The sequence below is a fragment of the Oryctolagus cuniculus genome, chromosome 3 (assembly GCF_964237555.1).
Source record: "Oryctolagus cuniculus chromosome 3, mOryCun1.1, whole genome shotgun sequence".
In the NCBI taxonomy this organism is placed as follows: domain Eukaryota; kingdom Metazoa; phylum Chordata; class Mammalia; order Lagomorpha; family Leporidae; genus Oryctolagus; species Oryctolagus cuniculus.
This window is the reverse complement of record NC_091434.1, coordinates 62,661,093-62,681,737: the sequence shown is the minus strand read 5'-3', so window position 1 is coordinate 62,681,737 and position 20,645 is coordinate 62,661,093. Positions and strand designations below refer to the sequence as shown.

The following is a 20,645-nucleotide window of genomic DNA, read 5'->3' as shown; positions in this document are numbered from 1 at the left end:
AAGAGGTAGCTGAGTCCTCTAGGACTGAAGGGGAGTCAGAGGGGCAACAGTCTGGGTCAACACTGTCACCCCACAGGATGTTATGGTATTCGCACCATCAGTTCTCCAAAATTTATCTTGTCTCATCATTATATTGGGCTATTTCTATCTTCATCTAATTCATTTGTCACTTAGCGGATGCAACTCACCTATTAGAGCTGATGCCACAAGGCAGAGCTGGCTGCTTGCCCTTTTAGGAAAGTAATGGGTTTGACAGCAATGATCAAATTGGTTAAGGGCCTTGACAGAAGCTTGAACAGTGTGACCTGATGGTCCTAGAAAATCTACACAGAGCTGATGTTTGAACAATGTTTTGAAGTGCATTTTCTCCAAAGCCAGAAGTAGGGAAAGCAGAGGCAACATGAAAAGCTTGGGTTTGGGCCCATATCCTTAGATCTCATTGTTTTAGCAATACATCTGACTATTTATATCCAAATTAATTAGCCTTTCCCATATTAGGCCTCATCCTCCCCTTCTATGGCTTTAAATCCTCTCCCCATTCATCCTCTTCAAAGAAGACACACCACCATGCAGAAGTCTCATGTCATCTGGAGAGTGAGTTCATGGTGCCCTTCCCGAGCCATCACAAAAACCAAACGTTAGTCTTTTAGTGAATGACCCACAAGACCGCTTATGCTTAAACTTTGTTTCCAGTCTATTCTTTAACCTCACCAAAACAAACAAAAAAAGGCCCTAAACTTCTTTACAATATTTAAGAAAAAAAAAAAATTCCACAATGATGTAAAGTGCTCTTTAGAATTTTAAATCCACTTTTTATGTACAGGTATATTATGTAGTTTTATGATTCTCAAAGGGTTTTTCCTAGATGGAAAAATACCTGTTACATACTTCCTTCTGGATTAATAACTCAAGATGATCAAAACCTACCTTCATCACTCAGCTTGCTTCCTGTTTGTGGCTTTCCCTGAGCTCTGAACACAAAGAGGCTTCCATCTGATTTACAAAGCTGGCACTGACAGATGGGAAGACATAAGGTGCTACAGGATGGTCTGTGGAAACCTAGGCAGTGAGATTAAAATTGGTGTGTGGGACTTGCTAATCTTTTAAGCACTCATTGCTTTGCCTGGAACATTCTTGTAACTCAACTGAGTGAACTGGAAATGTTTCTTTCTAATTCTACAAATGCTTTTTCAACTGTGAACGCATCTGCTAATGGTTAAGGCAAAGAAATCTAACAATGCATATGCTTAGAGAAAATAAGGACATGATTTATCAAGTATATATTTGTAACTTTGACTTTCAGAAGTAAACTAGAAATTTGTAAGTAACAGAATATTCACATTCAAATGTTACAAGAATAGCTAGAATGAATAAGGGCTACTAAGTCCCACTCACAAAACGAACGAACCCCCATTGTAACAACAGCTCTTTATTACATAGGTCCAAATACACAGCAGACTAATCAGTTCCCTGATTTTCAACAATCACATCCAATAAAGACTGTTGTGCAGTCCCTTGACACTCTTATTCTAAAGGGATTCCTTACAATCCCGTTTCTGAAGCCCTAGGCAAAGAAGAGCTGAAGCACCAGTAAGAAAGCCGGTCGCTAGCACTGTTTTATTTCATCATCATCAACATCATTCTCATCATCATCATCGTCAAACATGCAGTTTCTTCCTCCTATGTGCATGGCACTGTAAAATGGGTGCTACACTCTGCCTTATGGTACAAAGTTTATAAATACAATATACCAATACAAAGTTGAAGCCATTAAAAAGACCTGAATGATGACTACCAGGAGATAATTAAATCTGGAGTGTTGATGGGACCTATGAAGAGATTTAGAAACAGCACAAAAACTCAAACATTACAATAAATGTTTCACTCGGGGAGGGCTGAGGGAGGAACTTTCTGTGTAGTGCTGAAGGATTTCCCGAGTTGCCCCAGGTTTACTTTCTTTCTGCTATTATCTTTAGATACTGCAAAGCGTTGTGAGCTGCATCACTTTGTGCATTGCCACAGGAGATGCCCGAGCCATGGCAGACTGTGATGGGACTGGTAGACAGTTCAGCCAGACATTGGTAGTGTCCATTGGCACTCAGTTCTTCTGTAATGATACATTCAAACACGATGATTAACACCAAGTATGTATAAACAGACCTCTTGTGAAAACAACACAGTATTATTCTTTAAGCATCCATGTACACTACCTGCTCATCATCTTTATCACGCACATACAAGCAAAACACCTGCTCAGCTGAAGCAGGATTCTCAAGCACACTGTGCTCAGAATCACCTGGAGGAGCTTTAAAGAAACACAAGCATTCCATTTTCACTGTAGACGACTTGGAAATACAGGGTTGGAGTGGCAGGTGGCTGATTCCTACATTGAAAAAAGCTATCAGGCAGTTCTAATGTAGTCAGCCAATGTTTGCAAAATACTGAACCACAGCCACTTTCTTAAAAGGGAAAGAACCTTTCTCTAGAGAACAGTGAAAGTATTTTCCACTAGGAAGTCATTTTCAGTATGCACCTGGTTCAGGGCAAGACCTCCCTTGTGCCTTCACATCTGCGCACGGTCTACTTTTCAGTGTACATTGTAAATAAATTATGCTGGTTTAAAAACAACATGAACCGAGCCGGCGCTGTGGCTCACTAGGCTAATCCTCCGCCTTGCGGTGCCGGCACACCAGGTTCTAGTCCCAATCGGGGCACCAGATTCTGTCCCGGTTGCCCCTCTTCCAGGCCAGCTCTCTGCTGTGGCCCGGGAGTGCAGTGGAGGATGGCCCAAGTGCTTGGGCCCTGCACCCCATGGGAGACCAGGAGAAGCACCTGGCTCTTGGCTTCAGATCAGCGCAGTGCGCTGGCCACGGCGGCCATTGGAGGGTGAACCAACGGCAAAGGAAGACCTTTCTCTCTGTCTCTGTCTCTCACTGTCCACTCTGCCTGTCAAAAAACAAAACAAAACAAACAAACAAACAAAAAACACACAAAAAACAACACAACATGAACCCACGAAACAAATGATCTTATTATCATCATCTGATGAGTGATGAGTCACTCTAACTGAAGAAGGCTGAAATGGGTAAAGGCGAAGAGGAAGGAACAGGTGGGATAGGATTTAATGTTATATTGAGTAAATATTATTTTAGCTAGTTGATGTAGTACAATTATCCATATACAATGGGATTGTTTGATGAGTGAAGAGTCCTCCTAGTTTAGCATCTACATAAAAGTAACCACCTGAAAATGAACAATTCAGGGATATGTGTTCAGTCTGTTGACTGGGACACCAGTAGAGATGCCCACCTCTGGCTCCTGACTCCAGCTTCCTGCTAATGTGCACCGTGGGAAGCAACAGGTGATGGCGCAAGTAGTTGGGTGCCTGCCACCCACAAGGGGAATGCAGACCATTTCTGACTCTGAGCTTTAGCCTCAAACGAGCCCCAGGTCCCCTAATAAGCAATCAACCAATTCAAGGACATTTTGTATAATCACAGCATTAGTCAATCACCACTTCTATCCATTCCCAAAATATTTTCATCTCCCCAAGAAAAAACCTTGACATCACTAAGCAGTTACTTCCTATTTCCCATTCCTCCAGTCCCTGGCAACTACCCATCTGTTTTCTGTCTCTAAGGATTAATCCATTACATAATCTTTTGTGTCTGGCTTTCGTCACTTGGCATAATTTGTTTTTCGGGGTGGGGGGGGTGGAGGGTCAACATGCTGTAGCACATATCAGAACTTCATTCCTTTTTAGGGCTGAATACTACTCCATCATAAGTATACTCCACAGTTTGTTACTCATTTGTTGATGGACATTTGGGCTGTTTCCCTTTGGCTCTTGAATAGTCCTGCTATGAATGTGTGTCTACAGGTATTTGTTTGAATACCAGTTTTCTGTGCTTGGGGTATTTGCCTAGGAGTAGAGTTGTGAGGTCATATGGCAATTCATTTGAGGAGCCAAAAAATGTTTTCCATGGTAGCTGAACCATTTTACATTCTTACCAGTAACATATGAGGTTCCACTTTCTTTACATCTGTTGCCAACACTCGCTACTTTCCATTTCCTTGATTCTAGCCATCCTAGAGGGTGTGAAGTGGTGGTCCCTCCTTGTTGTTTTGATTTGTATTTCCCTATTGACTAATGATGTTGAACATCTTTTCACATGCTTATGGGTCATCTGTATGCATATTTTCATTAGAGAATATCTAGGTTCTTTTTAAACAATTAAAATCATTTTATTTTATAGAGATAGACACAGAGAGACAGACAGGCAAACAGACAGACAGAGATGGAGACAGGGATTTCCCATCTGCTGGTTCACACAGGCAATGCCTGTAATAGCTGAGGCTATGCCAGGCCAAAGCCAGGAGTTAAGAACCCAATCCGGGTCTCCCATGTGGAGGGGCAGGAACCCAACTATTTGAGCCATCACCTGTAGAACCCCATGGTGCACATTAGGAGGAAGCTGTAACTGGGAGCACAGCCAGGACTTGAACCCAGGCACTCCATTACAGGATGTAGGTGTTACCAGTGGTGTCTCCACCACTGTGCCAAATGCTTATCTCCTAGGTAAAAGAACTTCTGGTATAAAGAACAGCTAACTGCATAGAAGCTAACCAAATAAACAGACTGGTTTGGGACTGTTGTTCTATATTTACAAGAACTATTTGGTTCTTAAAATTGGTAGAAAATGTTTCAAAGGTATCATTAAAATATAATCTAAAAATTCATCTCAAGTTACCTTCTTTTCCTAAATTCTCTATCTTCCATAGCCCTATTAAGGATCTGAATCCCAAACTCTGAACAAACTGTAGACACTAACAAATGTTTATTGAAGGAATGGTTTCTCATCAGCCACCTGTTCTGACCACTAATCTGCACTACCCAGGTTCTGCTTCATTCTCTGCTGATTAAGATATTACACTTGATTCATCATTCAATGCCAAAGCAGCAGAGAATACCAGAAGTTCTTTTAGATCCTAAAGACCCTATTCTCCCAATACTAGTAGCCCTGAGAAGCTAGGTCACCACATCTCACTGAGGTTGGAATAGGAAATCAAATTCTTCATACATCATACTGATGTTAAATAAAGATACCAAGTACACACATACACACGCACACACAACTAATTAGCTTTATAAACTGAATGAAAAGAAAATCCGCAATGATGTGCTTTCTTATCTGTCTGTATTTATCTAAATAATTAAGGGCTAAAGTGAGAGGGACAAAGCTCCAAACTGACTGACCTCTACCTGCCTCCCAGAACTGGGTATGCAGTCATCCTATACACTTGGAACTTGTGCTAGAAATGTGAGTGCCTTTTCTTTTGCTAAGCTGCCCATTAGGGCTGGTTTAATATCAGGTTATCTGCTGGGCCTCCTCCCCAGTCCTGGTTCCTGCTGACTAGCTTTGTTACCTTGGGCAGTCTTTATATGCCTTGTTTTCTTCAATTATAGATAAGGATAACAACAACTTACTTCAGAGTGTGCAGATACATGTAGTTTCCTGAGAACAGTGCCTGCACACAGTCAAACCCTGTGGATCTGTAGTTGTTTTTACCACAACTGCATAGATGTTAACTATTATTACTGTCCAAAACACTGAGACATATCAAGTACATATACCATTATGGACAGACTTCATTGTTTCTCCAAAACAGATTTATCTTTTAACCCCATTTTTCCACAAACTTGAAGTATACTCATATAGATAGTTAGACAAACATAAAATTGTTTCTCAATTGTATGTTCAAAGGGAACATATCTTGGGAAAAGTCAAAGAAAACCTCCATACCTATGTCCAAATATGTGATATTAAAACCTTGTTCTTTGGCAATGTCACTGAGCAGCTGGATATAATCTGTATTTGGGAGACTCAGGAGACTTCTCTTCAGTAAGTTGATCTTTTCACCAGGGGAATTCCTCAAGGAGTGCCAAGTACATCCTAAAGAATGTCCTACTACATTGGTCTGAAAAACAAAGATGAATATTTAGCCTCTTTACCAAGATGGGGTTCCAACACCAGCACCGGTATAATGAAAAGTACTTCATAAACACTCACATTTAATGCTTACAGATACCATTTGGTTAACTTTGCAATTTAAACTAGACAACAAGTGCAGACATTTAACGGATACAGTATTTAAAAAGAGGCAGAAACAACAATACACTGTAAGGGCTTAGAAATATTTTTACGTAGTACAAAGTTTCTCAAATTTTTCTGACCATCACATTAACAGGCCTAAGATATTCGGAGACCACCATAAGTAAATATATAAATAATTCAATCTGCTTAATGGAACAACTTATAAATCAACATATAAGAAACAAGTTTCTTATCTTTATGGCTTTTTAAGTATCAATCACTGTAATTGATTGCTAAAAAGCAAAAAAAAAGAAAATGAAAGAAAACTAAAGAAATGTGCAAGCTGGGTTTGAGAAGACTAAGTCCTTTCAATGAATGGTAGGATGTCAGAAAGTTCTTACCAGACTTAGATCCCCACACCCCACTGGGTTCTTGCCTACATCCTTCCCCTTTCATCTCTGTTCTTGGAATTCTTCTATTTCTTTGTTGGTCTATGGTTCTCAAAGCACTTTCCTATGACATTAATAAAAACTTCTGAGGTCAACTACCCTTGTATTATTTTAATGAACATGACAGAGGTGAATGGATTTTCAAAAGATCATAGGGCTGTCTATGTACACAATTTGTGTTAAATTTTGTTAAATTCACTAAATTAAAATTTAATTTGTTGATCAGAAATTTGTGAAAAAATATTTAATCATTATTCACTCAGATGGCACAAAACTACTCTCTCTCTCTCTCTCTCTCTCCCTTAGCACACCTTTCCAGAAGACATCTGTTGTGCTCTCAGAGGTAGTGCTGTTAAGCTTTTCTTCAGTATAAATGTTTTATGAATATGCAAACACAAACACACATGCCATCCTCTTAAACAAAATGATAGCTTACACTTCTACATCTGGTTCACTTCTCTCATATTGCTGCTCATTTTGCAGCACCATATCTGTCTTACTAGCCTCTAACTATGGGTTTGGTTGTTTCTGGCTTCTTGCTTTTACTAACAATAGTAAAATAATAATACTTTATTATTTTATTATTATATATAATATATAAATTTATTGTTATTTATGTTTTATATTAATAGTAAAATAATAAATACTTGTGGATCTGTAGATATTTCTCTGTAGAATATTTCAAGAAGTGGAACTACTCAGTTAAAAATAATGTATAATTTTGATAAATACTTACAAACTGGTTTCTGAACCAATTTATATTCCCACCAACTGTCTTGGAGGGTGCTAATTTTTTTCACATCTTCCCCAATAGCAGGTACCATCAAATTTTGTAATTTTTGCCAATCTATAAAGAAAAAAATCTTATTTTTTCCTTTTCTTTTTTTCTTCAATCATTTGTGTTTCTTCTTCTTCTTCTTTTTTTTTTTTTTAAGAGTTATTTATTTGAAAGGGAAAGTTACAGAAAGAAAGGGAGAGACAAGAGAGATCTGTCTGCTGGGTCACCCAATGGCTGTATCTGCTAGTCTAGGCCAGGCTGAAAGCCAAGAGCCAGGGAACTCATTCTAGATCTCCCATGTGAATGGCAAGGGCCCAAGGACAATCCTCCACTCCTTTCCCAGGCACATGAGCAGGAAGCTGGGTACGAAGCAGGGCAGCCCAGGGTAGAACTGGCACTTATTTGGGATGGCAGCATCGCAGGTGGTGGCTTAACCCACTGTGCCACAACATTGGCCCAAAGGATGTCCTTTTTATTGATGTGGAAGAGTTTTCTATACATGGCACTGAAAACATCCCTTTTATAGTCATGTATTGAAAATGATTTCTTCTTTGTTTTTACCCTCAATTTTATTTACAGATATTTTGCCTGTGTAGGTTGTATGTAGTCAAATTTAGGAGTATTTTAATCAAGCTTCTAGGTTTTAAGTTATGCTTAAAAAGGCCTTCCACATGCTTTTTTTTTTTCCTCAAAGGAAAGCTATTCCAAGTTTTCTAATCCTTATACAATTTTAATTTTTATGTTCAAATTTTGATCCATCTGAAATTTATTTTGGTATAAGGAATAAGGCAGCAACTTAAGTAAGTCATACACATACAACCATATATATACATCTCCCTGTCCTCTTGCAATGTGGCTAAGTTGTTTCTACATTGTTTTTAAATAATCAGTGCTCTTCCTCACTGATCTGAAATCTCAGTTGCCTTATACTATGTTCCTATATGGGTCAGCATCTATGCTTGGGTTCTTTTATTCTCTCCTCTGCCTATTCCTGTTTTAATGAGTGCTATGCTTTAATGAGTAGTCTTATAGTATGTTTGATTCTCTGATAGGGCAGAACCCCATTCCTCCATACTTTTCGTTTTTTAGTTTTTGTGCCTATTCTTGAGGGCTTATTACAGCCGTATCAAGGTACAAAATAAACTTTGGTAGATTTTGAGATTTACCTTTTTTTTTTTTTTTTTATAAGACAGGGCTCAGAAAGTTCATGAAAACACACATTAGCTTTTCTTTCCACAAATTTCTTGAATACTCCTAATATTTATAATAGAAGTCTCTCTATGGACAATTAAACAGCCAGCTTTACACTTACTCAGTAAATCCCTCAGTAATTTTAAAGTTCTTCTCACATGGGTCTTGCACATTTAAGTTTATTCTGAGAGATACTACCCCCTATTCTACTACTGAAAATGGGATCCTGATTCCAGCTCTTGTTCTTTATAAACACCTTTTCAGGACAGATTTTCTACTTTTCTGTAAAATGATCAATGTTGTCAAGCTTTGTTAAGTTTTGTTTGTTAAGCTAGGACACAGATACAGCCAAATATTACGCAGTGCAACAGGATAAAAGCAACAGCTCCTTGCCCTGCCTGCTCCTCACCTTCAGTTCCCTTTCAAGAAGCAGTTTTTAGCATTCTATTTTTAATCATTCTGGTTGTCACCTTCATAACTTCAAGCAACATATGAAAGCTATTGATTTTATATTTTAGTCTCATGAACAGATACCTGGTTGAATTTTTTTTTTTTTTCTGGTAGTTCTTCTGTAGAGCTTTATACACGGATACAATCATATCATCTGCAGTTAATAATCATTTTTATATCCTCTTCATTTCAAACTTCTTATTTTCTCTGGCCTAATTTCATTGGTTGGTTCTTCATGAACAAGGTTAAATAAAATTGGCATTTGTGGGCATCCTTGTTTTATTTCTGATAGTAACAGAAATAATATGAAAAATTGTGATTATGATTGTTTTGAAATTTTTATTAGTAATAGTTGTTGAGTTTACTACATTTTTTGGCATACACTGAAAAGACTGTATGTTTCTCCATTAATGTGGTTAATTAGTAACAAATATGCTACCCCTGAAATATCTTTGCATTTGTGAAATAAACCTTATTTGTCTAGGTACATATTTCATTTAATGTTCTACTGAGTATCTTATGAAGTTGTTTCACTGTAAGAGGGATTTATTCATAATTTTTTGATTGGAAATTGCTATCACCAGGTTTTGGGTTCATGTTATGTCAGTTTTGGAGAATAAACTCAGAAGTTTCTCTTGCTTTTTATGTATATCCTGAAGAGTTTAAACAGCTTGAGGAATTACCTCTTCCTTGAAGATTAGATTCAACGTAAACCTATCTGTGCTTTGTGATTTTGGTGTTATCTCTGATCCAGGTTTAAAAACAAGTAATTCAATATTTTATATTTTTATATCAAAAAAGCCAAACCAAAATTATGGTGCTCACTTGTATAGTTTTCATTTTTGTCATATACAGAAGGAAGCCTCATTTTACCTTAAGCTCAGTGAGGGTACCTTACCATTTCCCGCCTAATACATTTCTCACAGATAATGCATTTAAGACATATGAGAGTACTATAAAGAGTGAGTGGGAAAATGGAATTAAAAGGCAAGTTTATTTTGGTGCAAAACATGTTGCAGTCCATGAAGTTTTCTTATATTATGTATTTTCCATGAACTTGCTGAGGTACCCTCACAACTATCCAGATGATCAGTCTCAAGGTACCCGTGGTGTGTATGACCCAACCTCATAAGCTCTGGTATGCTCCCAGCTGCCTATTTATGGCCTCTACTTGTATATGCCACAGGCACTTCCAATGAAATGCCCTACATTTGGTTCAAATGATCTTCTGGGTTCCCATTACTATTGAATGGTGCCATCTGCTCAGTGGCCAAGCTAAAAATATTTTTCTTCCCTGTTCCTTACTCCTCACATCCAATCAATTCCCATGGCCTTCACGTCAGTTTTCTGAATAATGTTTAAATTGACCACTTCCATTTTCGGCTACAACCTTGGGGTAAGCCTTCACTGCTCTTTCCGTGTCAGCACTCTCGCAGGTCCTTCTGATCCTGACAGTCATTTCCACACTGTGCGGCACACAAGTGATCTCCTTTCTGACGTACAAATCAGATTCCAAATGTCCCGGATTAAAATTCTTTCATGACTTTGTACTGCCCTCAGGATTAAGTTCCATTTCCTGCCAGAAGCAGGCCCTCTTTCTCTTCCCGGCTTCACCGTGAGACTCCCTCCGTCCAGTGCCATGCGTTAGACACACCAGACTCTGAAGGGTCCTCGACTGCGCATGCTGTTGCTCTGCACACGCTTGCTTCTTTCCACAACTCTCCTCCCCACGCTTGTCCTACGGCTCTCGGCTTAGACATTTCTTCTTCCTGCAGACCTTCCTCAAACGCCCTGCCTTCAGTGGACACCTCTTACACTGCCACACCACCAGCGGGAAGGACCAGCCTAGCTTTCTCTCCTCCCTCTCAGTGGCCTATGAACTGCTTAGGGGCACAAGTTGCTAATTCACTGCATCCCAGTTTAGTATACATGATCAACTTACTTAGTGTTTGCTGAGTGGATAAATGAATGAACAAAAGGATGGGAATGGGCTGTGACTTCAAAGGCAAAAAAACGGCACTACTGTTCTATCATCTTCAGATTTCCTCTTATTCTGGATTTGCCTCTCCAAACCCTATACCTGTGACCCCTGAAACCTTGGCTCACACAGAGGAAGCAGCTAAAATTGGGGCAGAGTGTAACTGAACAAGGAAGAGATTTTTTTTTTAGTTGCAAGAAATCAAAAAAGGTTTCCTACAGCGAGAGATGCTTAATCACATTAACATAGCTGTCTGATTGTTACTCACTAAAGAAATGTGGTTCTCTGGAGAAATATTACTAAATTTGGCAAGAAATTTCTCGGCAGCATTTCTCTTGGCTTGTTTTTTTGATGCCCCCTTTCCTGAATAAAGAAAAAGAAATGGTAGATTTAGAAAAGAAATTATTGTCCATAGAGGGTGATCAAATGTTTCATCAGACAACAACCTCATGGCTTTTATATGCTATTTTTGTACTGACTTGACATCTTTATTGTACTTTATATTGTTAATAATTCTATATTTTTGAAAGCATTTCTTAAACATTTTTCTTTAACAGATACATATACTGTATTTTGGTTTTTCTTTAATAGTTATACTGTCCTAAGGCTACCTTTAAGGAACAGTAGTTGGTTTAATTCTGGCCAATTATTCAGATTTATAATATATACTTATAAAATATACTGGAATTACAACCCTATTTTTCAGAGTCTATTTCCTGCTATGATCTGTAACTGACGACTATGTGGGATTTCATTATTATGACAAAGAAGGGCATAGGAGATGCTGCAATTGAAAGACACCATAGATGTCTACTACCATGGTTTTGCTTTATATACTTAAAAAATGAGGCCCAGAAGGGTTAAGTAATTCGCTTAACCTTGCAAATCAAGGACTGCATGAGGAGCAGAAGCCTGAGGTTCCTACTTCTGACCCAGCAGTTTCAGCATTGGCTCACAGCAACATTCAAGGGCAAGCAGCTGTCACTTAATTGAAACCAGAATTTAGTTAAGGTGAAATTCCCTTTTAAGTCATTTTAAAAATGACATGAACATGCCAAAAAAGTTTTTACAGAGAAATTATCACCATTATTTTTTTAAGTGACTGCTTTTTTTCCTCACAGTTTATCCTCTACAACATGGAAGCTGCTACATTTAAAAGAGATCATTTCTACTTTGTTTTCATTACATTATAATTTTTTGACATCTATCCTCTTATTAATCTCATTTTCAAATGTAATCTTACTCTTGTCTTCCTATTTTCTAGAATTTATGTTATACTCCAGGAGATTTACTATATATTCTTCTCTGAAATGTATTTTTAAGTCATGACTAAGTTGATAAAGATTGAAGTTCAGAGTCAATTATTTGTCTTTACATTCACTTCCTGTGACTTTTTAAAAATACCAAATTAATAAGTATCAAGTGGTCATATGGTAAATATTCATAAGCAAGTTCAGCCTCAGAAAACCAGAGGCAGAAGGAGTATATCAATTTTTTCCCTATGAAGATATTTGAAAAGATAATACAACACAAGTGTCTATAGTCTCTCAACACCTGAAAATATTGCACGTTTTTAATTGTAAGAAATAAGTACCAGTTTCCATAAATGACTCTAGCCTGCAAATTGTGGTGTACTCCCTCTTATGGGCAGGTCCTCCCTCCTGGGAAAGGGTGTATTCGGGAAGTCTCCAACCATGATGAATGGCCAATTCCTATAAAATCGAGAGGAGAGCTTTAATTGTAATTTTAACTGTGCAATGACTCAATCACAGAACTTGTATTTCTTCTTGATTTTGATTCCCATTTCTATATTTGAAAATAATGACATGCTTCAACTGAAAAATTAAGAAAGACCCTATATTTTGCATAGATATACCTGTATTTTTATCTTTATATCACAACATCAAAAATGAACAGTACTATGCTTGAATGGCATTCCTCCATTCAGCCACAGTGAACTAAGAGTTCACCAGAAAGACAGGCTACTACCATGCTCTTTGAGCACACCAGAGAAGACACCTACAGCTCTCACCACCATCAGTTCCCAACACCTCTCCCCTCCTGGCCCCAGGCTTCCAACCTTTCTAACTACTGTCCTCATCAACAGCAGATGAGGAGCACAGAGAGTAAACAAACTTGGACCAAGTTATAGACAGAAAGTGAAGAAAAACTAATGAGAAACTCAAAGAGCAAGAGAAAAAAAGAGACCAAAGGATTGGCTGGATACTGAAAGGGAGGGAGTTGGGAGGAGTGTTTCAACAGACCACAAGGATACTTTGCAAGGATATTCTGTACGCTAAATATATATATTATATATATAATATATAAAAGCTGAATATACATAATTTTGGAGGTATAAAATGGGCAAATAAACAAACTATGTTCCTTGGGTTAGAATACCCCATTTGGACTCCGAAGTCTTCTGACTCAACAGAAATAGAAAGAGGTTTGTCATAAGAATGACAAGAAATACGTTTAATGTATGAAATTCTCTCTACCCTTGCTCACTGAGGTCCTACTGATATCAAATGAGAATTAAACAAACCACAGCAGGACATTGTATATGGAAGAAAATGCAAAACACAAATAAATAGGAAAATGAATTTCATGTTAGCTTTGTAATATCTAATTACCATAACCTGGAAAACAAAATATTTCACCATCTTATCTTTAAATATTAATTTCTTGCCTTAGACTCTGATACTATCAACTTATTAGCTTATTATCAACTGACTAGTAAGCAAAACGTTGATGGATAAACTGTATGACTTGCCTGTAATGAGCCAATAGGATTAAGCTGGTTCTTTGGTTGCTTGGAAGGGTCAGGCATTAAAGGATCAGGAACTGCAAAGCTAAACATGTTTCCAAATGTTATAAAATAAAGCAAGTTCTCACAAATTTCTAAACAAATGACAAGAATTTTCCACTTAACCGTCTATGTCTCTGCTCTTGCCATTCCTTCTACATGGAATGCCCTTAATCACAACAACTTCTATGGGAATCTGATTTGTCCCACTGTAAAGTGTATCTCAAGAGTCACTTCCTTCCAAAAAGCCTGTCCTTTTTTCCTAATGGATCACAATCTTTCCTTCCTTTGGGTCACTGTTAACATTTGGTTTGACCTTTCCTTAAGGAAACTGTTTTATCATAATTAAATGCTCACACAAATCCATGTAATTTTTCCACCCTTATCTAAGTCTCCTCTGTTCAGACTGCAAGCTCCTTGGTGATAGCGTCTATTTCTTTCTTACTTACATATGCTTTTTGGTATCCTGTATGTAATAGCTGCTCAATAAAATTACACATTAAAGTATACTATTGTTACAAATATACAACAAAGGAAGACTAAAATGAGCTGGGAAATTTAGCCTGGCAATGTAATATAGCTCATAACTTGTTTTTCATGCATGCAACTATGGGAGAGAGAGAGATTATTACATATCCTGCATGAAACAGATGGCCTGCATGATCTGGCTTCAGCATGTGGGGATTATCATTATGGAAAAAGAGAACAACCTCTTTAAAGTAGTTTGAAATCACTAGTTACTTGGGAGATTGGTTCCTAACACTGAATAAGCTGCATTCCAAGGTTACTAACACTTAGCCTATTGGAAAGTCACTTCTTCCATGACAAATGAGCTTTAGCCATTGCCACGTCCTCAAGTTTCTTTTCCAACTGCCAAGATTTCAAGCTACTGCCAGAACTTCAAGCTTTACATAGGCTGATGAGACAGGAGTATTCACTTACAATGCTGCATGCCGAGGCTAGCCAAATAATTGTGATGGAGAAGTGAGAAAGGCCACTTTACCCCTGATAACAGCTTAGTAATTCCCATTCTATCTGTCAAGAAGCACAAATATACAGTAAAGTTTATTAGCCTTTTTTTGCTGACAAAGTGAAGTGCCCACGTGTAGAAAGGACACTCCGTCCGCTCATTTCTACCAATGTGCTCAACACTTAGGGCGACCTTTGGGCTGCACAGAAATAGCACGGCCATCACCATCAGGAGGAGAACCCAACACCTGCCATGTCGTTTGGCATGTCTTGAAAGCTAGCATAAATCAATTGTAATGCATGACCCTAGACAATCAAGCATCATCTTGGGAGATCCAAGGCTTGAGTTGGGGAAGTGCTTATCTGGAAGATTGCCTTGTCACTGGTTAGTTCCAAACTACCCAAAAAGTTTAGAATGATTTACAAAAAGAATACTACATGAGAACCTAAATACATCCCTAGTTCAAAATCTACACTTGGGGAACAAGAAGCTCATCCAAAATGTGTCCAAGGGGCTCAGCTGTCAGCTAGGAGCATATTACACCAGGTGGTACCCAAGGATACTTGACTGCAGGTAGGGAAGGACCTGAAGGCATGCCATGCTCCACACTGTATCCAGGAGAAACCAAAAGACACCACTTCATGATACGTAAGATGCTACGGTACTCTTCCGAAAAGCACTTCAAAGTGATAAAAATGTTTAATTTGGAAAGATGTGTCAAAAACTACTATCCCATTACCATTCTCTTGTATTTGGTATACAGTCTGTAACAAGGAAAATCTCTGCCTCTTTTTTCCAAATCAGAATCCCTAAAAGAGGACTTATGGCTGACCTTGTTCCACCTCACACCTTGTTTTCTTCAGTGTAGAAACAATCGATCTTAACACAGAATATTAACATTAACATTGTCAGAGAAACACTCTGGTTTTCTACTGTTGCACCCCATCTGGAAAAGAAAACAAGTCACACCCGGTTCACGAGAGTCTGACTGAACACAAGTTGTCTTTAGTGAATGGCAGGTTTTCACAGAGAAATCGAATTTGAGAGCTTAGACACTAACTTTTACTCTGTTGCCTTTGTGAGCATGTTGAAATTTTTTCTTACCTCAGCCATGGTATTTTTGAGCTGCATAATACAAAGAAAGTTAGCTCACCAAATACTTGCATTGGCTTTCAAAATGTTTATGGCAGCTTCTGCAGCTCTATGTTTTGCCAGCTTCTTACTTGTACCTTCACCTGAAGTAAGATTGAAAAAAAAATAGGTTTACTTCCTGTAAAGACGTGTGGCTTATACAGATATCATAATACAAAGTCACTACAAGTTTTACATATACATGCATAGGCAGTAAGAACATATGCTACATGCACACAGACATACATGGTAATAAGATATTTACCACGTGAAGTTAATCTAGTATATTACAACTTTAAGTTCTATGTATTTATTTTATGCATACCTGTATAAAAACCCTGATTATTTCTATATTACTTGTTTATCACATAAAATGGTAATTAAATATACAATGTCACACCTTCTAAAGAAATGCAACTTAGTATTTTACTCTTCTCTTTTCCTGGAGAAAGGAAACTCTTGCAAAAAGATGTTGCCTTTAAAGAAACCACTTGTTTGACAGCAAAATGTGCACAAATTTATTCTGACAGCCTATCTTCTACTAGGTCAAATCCCTGTTAAGGCTAAGCGGTCATGGCTACCTGCTGGGAATGTGCAGAGTTCTAGCTTATGTTACGTGTTTTCCATAACATCTGGATCCTTTACTTTGGTAGAAAAGGGGGTCCTTTGATAAGACTAGTATCTAAATTTCACCAAGCAATCACACTTGGTTTGGTAAACTCAATCTTTTTTCCTTTTAAGTTCAAACCCTCAACTGCCAGAGGACACACAAACCATCCTCATTTTTCCACTAACACAGGTATTAGGGACACAAAGGAGTTCCTGCCCTCAAGAACTGCCAGCTTGGTGCAGGATTTGTTAATCATCTGAGGTGTACGTGTTAAAGCAAGCGTTAAGTGCTCGCTGCAGGGAAGCACACAGAAGCAGGTAAAAAGAAAAGGGCTGTACATGCATGTTTTTTGCACTTTAATGTGCACAGGAACTGTCTAGGAATTTTGTTATCATATAATCTGATTGCCTACATCCAGATGGGCCTGACACCCTACATTTCTAAAAAATGCCCAGGCGGGGCCGGCGTCACGGCTCACTTGGTTAATCCTCCGTCTGCAGTGCCAGCATCCCATATGGGCGCTGGGTTCTAGTCCCGGTTGCTCCCCTTCCAGTCTAGCTCTCTGCTGTGGCCTGGGAGGGCAGTGGAGGATGGCCCAAGTGCTTGGGCCCTGCACCTGCAGTGGAGACCAGGAGGAAGTACCTGGCTCCTGGCTTCAGATCGGTGCAGCGCTGGCCGTGGTGGCCATTTGGGGAGTGAACCAACGGAAGGAAGACCTTTCTGTCTCTCTCTCACTCTCACTATCCAACTCTACCTGTCCAAAAAAAAAAAAAAAGAAAGAAAGAAAGAAAGAAATGCCCAGGCGACACCAATGCTGTGAGCTGACTTCATTTTAAGAAGGAAAGTTGCGGCCAGCGCCGCAGCTCACTAGGCTAATCCTCCGCCTTGCAGCGCCGGCACACCAGGTTCTAGTCCCGGTCGGGGCGCCGGATTCTGTCCCGGTTGCCCCTCTTCCAGGCCAGCTCTCTGCTGTGGCCAGGGAGTGCAGTAGAGGATGGCCCACATCCTTGGGCCCTGCACTCCATGGGAGACCAGGATAAGTACCTGGCTCCTGCCATCGGATCAGTGCAGTGCGGCTGTGGCGGCCATTGGAGGGTGAACCAATGGCAAAGGAAGACCTTTCTCTCTCTCACTGTCCACTCTGCCTGTCAAAAAATAAAAAAATAAATAAATAAAATTAAAAAAAAAATAAATCAATGAAAAAAAAAAAAAAGGAAGGAAAGTTGCACAGCCGGCGTTGTGGCACAGTGGGTAAAGCTGCCACCTGCGACACTGGCATCCCAGCTCAAGTCCCAGCTGCTCCACTTCCGATCCAGCTACCTGCAGGTGTGCCTGGGACAGAGGAGGAGGACGACCCAAGTGCATGGGCCCCTGTACCCACATGGGAGACCTGGGAGAAGCTTCTGGCTCCTGGCTTCAGACTGGCCCAGCTCCAGCCATTGTGGCCATTTGGTGACTGAACCAGTGAATGGAAGATCTCTCACTCTTTCTCTAATTCTGCCTTTCAAATAAATAAATAAATCTTAAAAAAAAAAAAAAAAAAAAAAAAAGGACACAAGGTTGTAAGTCATGCTAAGAAGTCTGTGTTTATCCAGAGGATGGCAGGGGAACCACTGGATGAAGAGGAAGAATTTGACTGCTTAGAGTACTTGGCTATTGTGTGGGAAAGGACACCGACAGAACAGAGGAGCAGCTAAGGACCTATACCTAGAATCCAAGGGAGAGATGACAGCGGCTAGCAGTGGGAAGGACAGAAGCAGATCCAACAGACTATCTAGGAGACAGGGAGGGGGAAGAGAAGCAGTTGAGACAAACTCAGATCTCCACGATGCAGCTGGGTCATTTTAGTGCCTTTACAAAGACTAACGCAGGGGGCGTGGGCTTGAAGAAATAGATGATTCAGCTTGGGACAGAGTCCCTAAGGTGCTTCTGAATGATGCAAGTAAAGATGCCAGCAAACGCAGGCGGACACATCGCTCGGACACTGGGCCTGGGCTCACGATACGGATTTCACGGTAGCCTCTGCAAAGTGTTGGAAGCTGTGGAGCGAGAGCAACTCTCGCAGGAAGACAGGCTAGTGCGGAAAAAGGGTTTAGGAAGAATGGCTGCCATGGGTTTTTAATCTCCGGTAGTAAAGCAAGGTTTGATCCTCTGGTTCACATGACAAGCCTTCCAGCCAGTGCCTACGATCCATCTGCCTCACACAGAAAAAAGCAAAACGAACAAACAACAACAACAAACAGCAGCCTGAACTTTCTTAAAGTGACTTCAGTGAAAACAGAGGACTCCACGGACATAAAACAGAAGACTTCACATCACCAGATGGTGGAACGTCAGCCTTTCTACCAAATTTTTTTACTGGCATTCTTCCAAACCTCCCTATGTTTAATGTTTGAAATTAAACTGATACATAAGAAAAATATGGCTACATTTACACATGGGCAGCCTGTTCCCATTTGCTCAGGCTCACAGACCAAAATAAGCAAGGGCAGGAATTCTCAAACTTCTTTGTAAGCATGTTACCTGTCACCTCTCTGAACCTTTTTTAATTTATAAAAAGGGGATACAATCTTACAGTTTCAGGAGCTGGAAACTGCTATGCCACATAGTATGGGTGCTTTCTGCCTGTCCTTATTCCATTTGGATAAGGGAATCAAAAGTGGGACAATGGACAAAAAGTCGGAAATAAATCCAGAGAGGGGTGCTCAGAAAATTCTGGGGTCCTGCTTCCCGGCCTGTGCTATAATCAAAGTATGAACCACGACAGCACCTACAGATCCAGCTATGACTTCCTCCTAACTCTTGCTGGAACCGTAGGAGGCTTCCAGATGTGCGTGGGTTCTTGCAAGATGCCTGGATAACTTTTTCATTTTTGAGCTGCCCTGCTCTCCGGGGAAGACAAACCGAGGCGCGAGAGAAGCAGACAAACTCGGAAAGTCCGAATGACCTGAGACGCAAGGTGTCAGTTTCAGTGCCTGCTCCTCTTTGACCGTCTCTGGCAAAAGGCGCATTTTTCCAAAACGAAAAGCAACACCGAGCGTTGACTGCCAACCCGCACGGTCACCGGGGTTAACTGTGCATACAGACCTGTGCAGGTTATGTCACCCACGGTTACTCTGAAGGTGAAAGTGGGCACGCGTATTTGCACATCGGATCGTTCGCATTCATAAACCGGGATGTTCTTGGTCTTCATGCCGTATTCGTGTAATACCTGGATCGGCGTTTTCCCTGGCTTAGCTGTTATCATTTTCCCCAAACTGCAAGAAATCAGAAACAGGTGCTTCGCATGCCGAAGCAGCGAGGGCTGCGGCTGCGACGGGCATCGTCGAGGCCGGCGGGACGCCACAGCCTCAGCCAGCGCCAACGCCGGCCAGGCCAGGGCGCACCTGTGCCGCGGCCCGCTGCGTCAGTCATCGGCGGCGGAGACCTGGAGGAGGCCGGGCGGGAACCCGCGCCGCATCCTCTCAGGACCAAGCCCACCCCGCGCGCGCCGCCGCTGCGCACCGAGGGACCCCGCTGCAGACCCCGGCCCGGCGCGCCGAGAGGGCGGGGCCGAACCGACGCCCACGGCCGCGGCGGGGAGGGCGCCAGGAAGGGGCTTTTCCCAGCATGCCGCGGGAGGCCCGGCCGCCTCGCGGGCGCCGAGGGGCGCGCCCCGCTCCCGGGCTGCCATGGCTGCTCCCCGCCGTGTGGCCCCGCGGGCCCGGCTTCCCGGGCGCTGACCTGAATGTGCCGCTGTCCTCGGGCTCCAGCGGCGGGGCCTCGGCGCGATGCCTGCTTTGGGACATGGCGAGAAGGGGCGGCGGGAGAAGGAGCGGTGCGGAGCGACGTCCTCGCTGCCCGGGTCGGCGGGTCCTGCCGGAGACGAGCTCGCCGCCACCACCGCCGCCGCCTCCCCCTACTCGTCTCGCCTGCGTCCCTCTTGCGAAGGGGGCGGGCGAGGGCGGGGGCGGGGCCTCGGTACGGCAGCGCCGGCCACGCCCTCCGGCTGCCTGGGCTGCCTGCCGGCTCGCTCCCCGGCGCTCCAGCCAGCCGGCCCTTCCCTCCGCGGCTCCCGCCGGTGCCCCTGCCTTGGGCTCCCGAGGCTCCTCCAGGCTCGTCCCCTCCTCCTGCCGCTGCCTTCCGGTGCCCCCTGCGACCCCGCCTTCGGCTCCCGGGGCTCTCGGCCTTTGGGCACCCGGCCCTGT

At 41.5% G+C, this 20,645-nt stretch overlaps 1 protein-coding gene across 6 annotated transcripts; it reads right to left on the bottom strand.

Annotated features, from left to right (window-relative positions):
• Window positions 1-1,413: 1,413 nt before the first annotated feature.
• PRKRA (protein activator of interferon induced protein kinase EIF2AK2) lies at window positions 1,414-20,464 on the bottom strand. Of its 6 annotated transcripts, none has more exons than XM_070070590.1 (10): window positions 20,182-20,391; window positions 19,546-19,715; window positions 15,871-15,952; window positions 15,550-15,663; window positions 14,690-14,782; window positions 13,715-13,793; window positions 12,536-12,653; window positions 11,210-11,304; window positions 5,805-5,979; window positions 1,414-2,107 (listed from the first exon to the last, which is right to left on the bottom strand). In XM_070070590.1, the coding sequence occupies exons 6-10, from the start codon at window positions 13,769-13,771 to the stop codon at window positions 1,950-1,952; spliced, it is 603 nt and encodes a 200-aa protein (XP_069926691.1). In that variant the 5' UTR covers window positions 13,772-13,793; window positions 14,690-14,782; window positions 15,550-15,663; window positions 15,871-15,952; window positions 19,546-19,715; window positions 20,182-20,391; the 3' UTR covers window positions 1,414-1,949. The 6 variants fall into 6 exon arrangements, with proteins under 6 accessions (XP_069926691.1, XP_069926694.1, XP_069926693.1 ...); XM_070070593.1 differs by having other exon boundaries at window positions 14,690-14,778; window positions 20,182-20,305; XM_070070592.1 differs by lacking the exon at window positions 20,182-20,391 and adding an exon at window positions 19,845-19,990 and having other exon boundaries at window positions 14,690-14,778.
• Window positions 20,465-20,645: the final 181 nt, after the last annotated feature.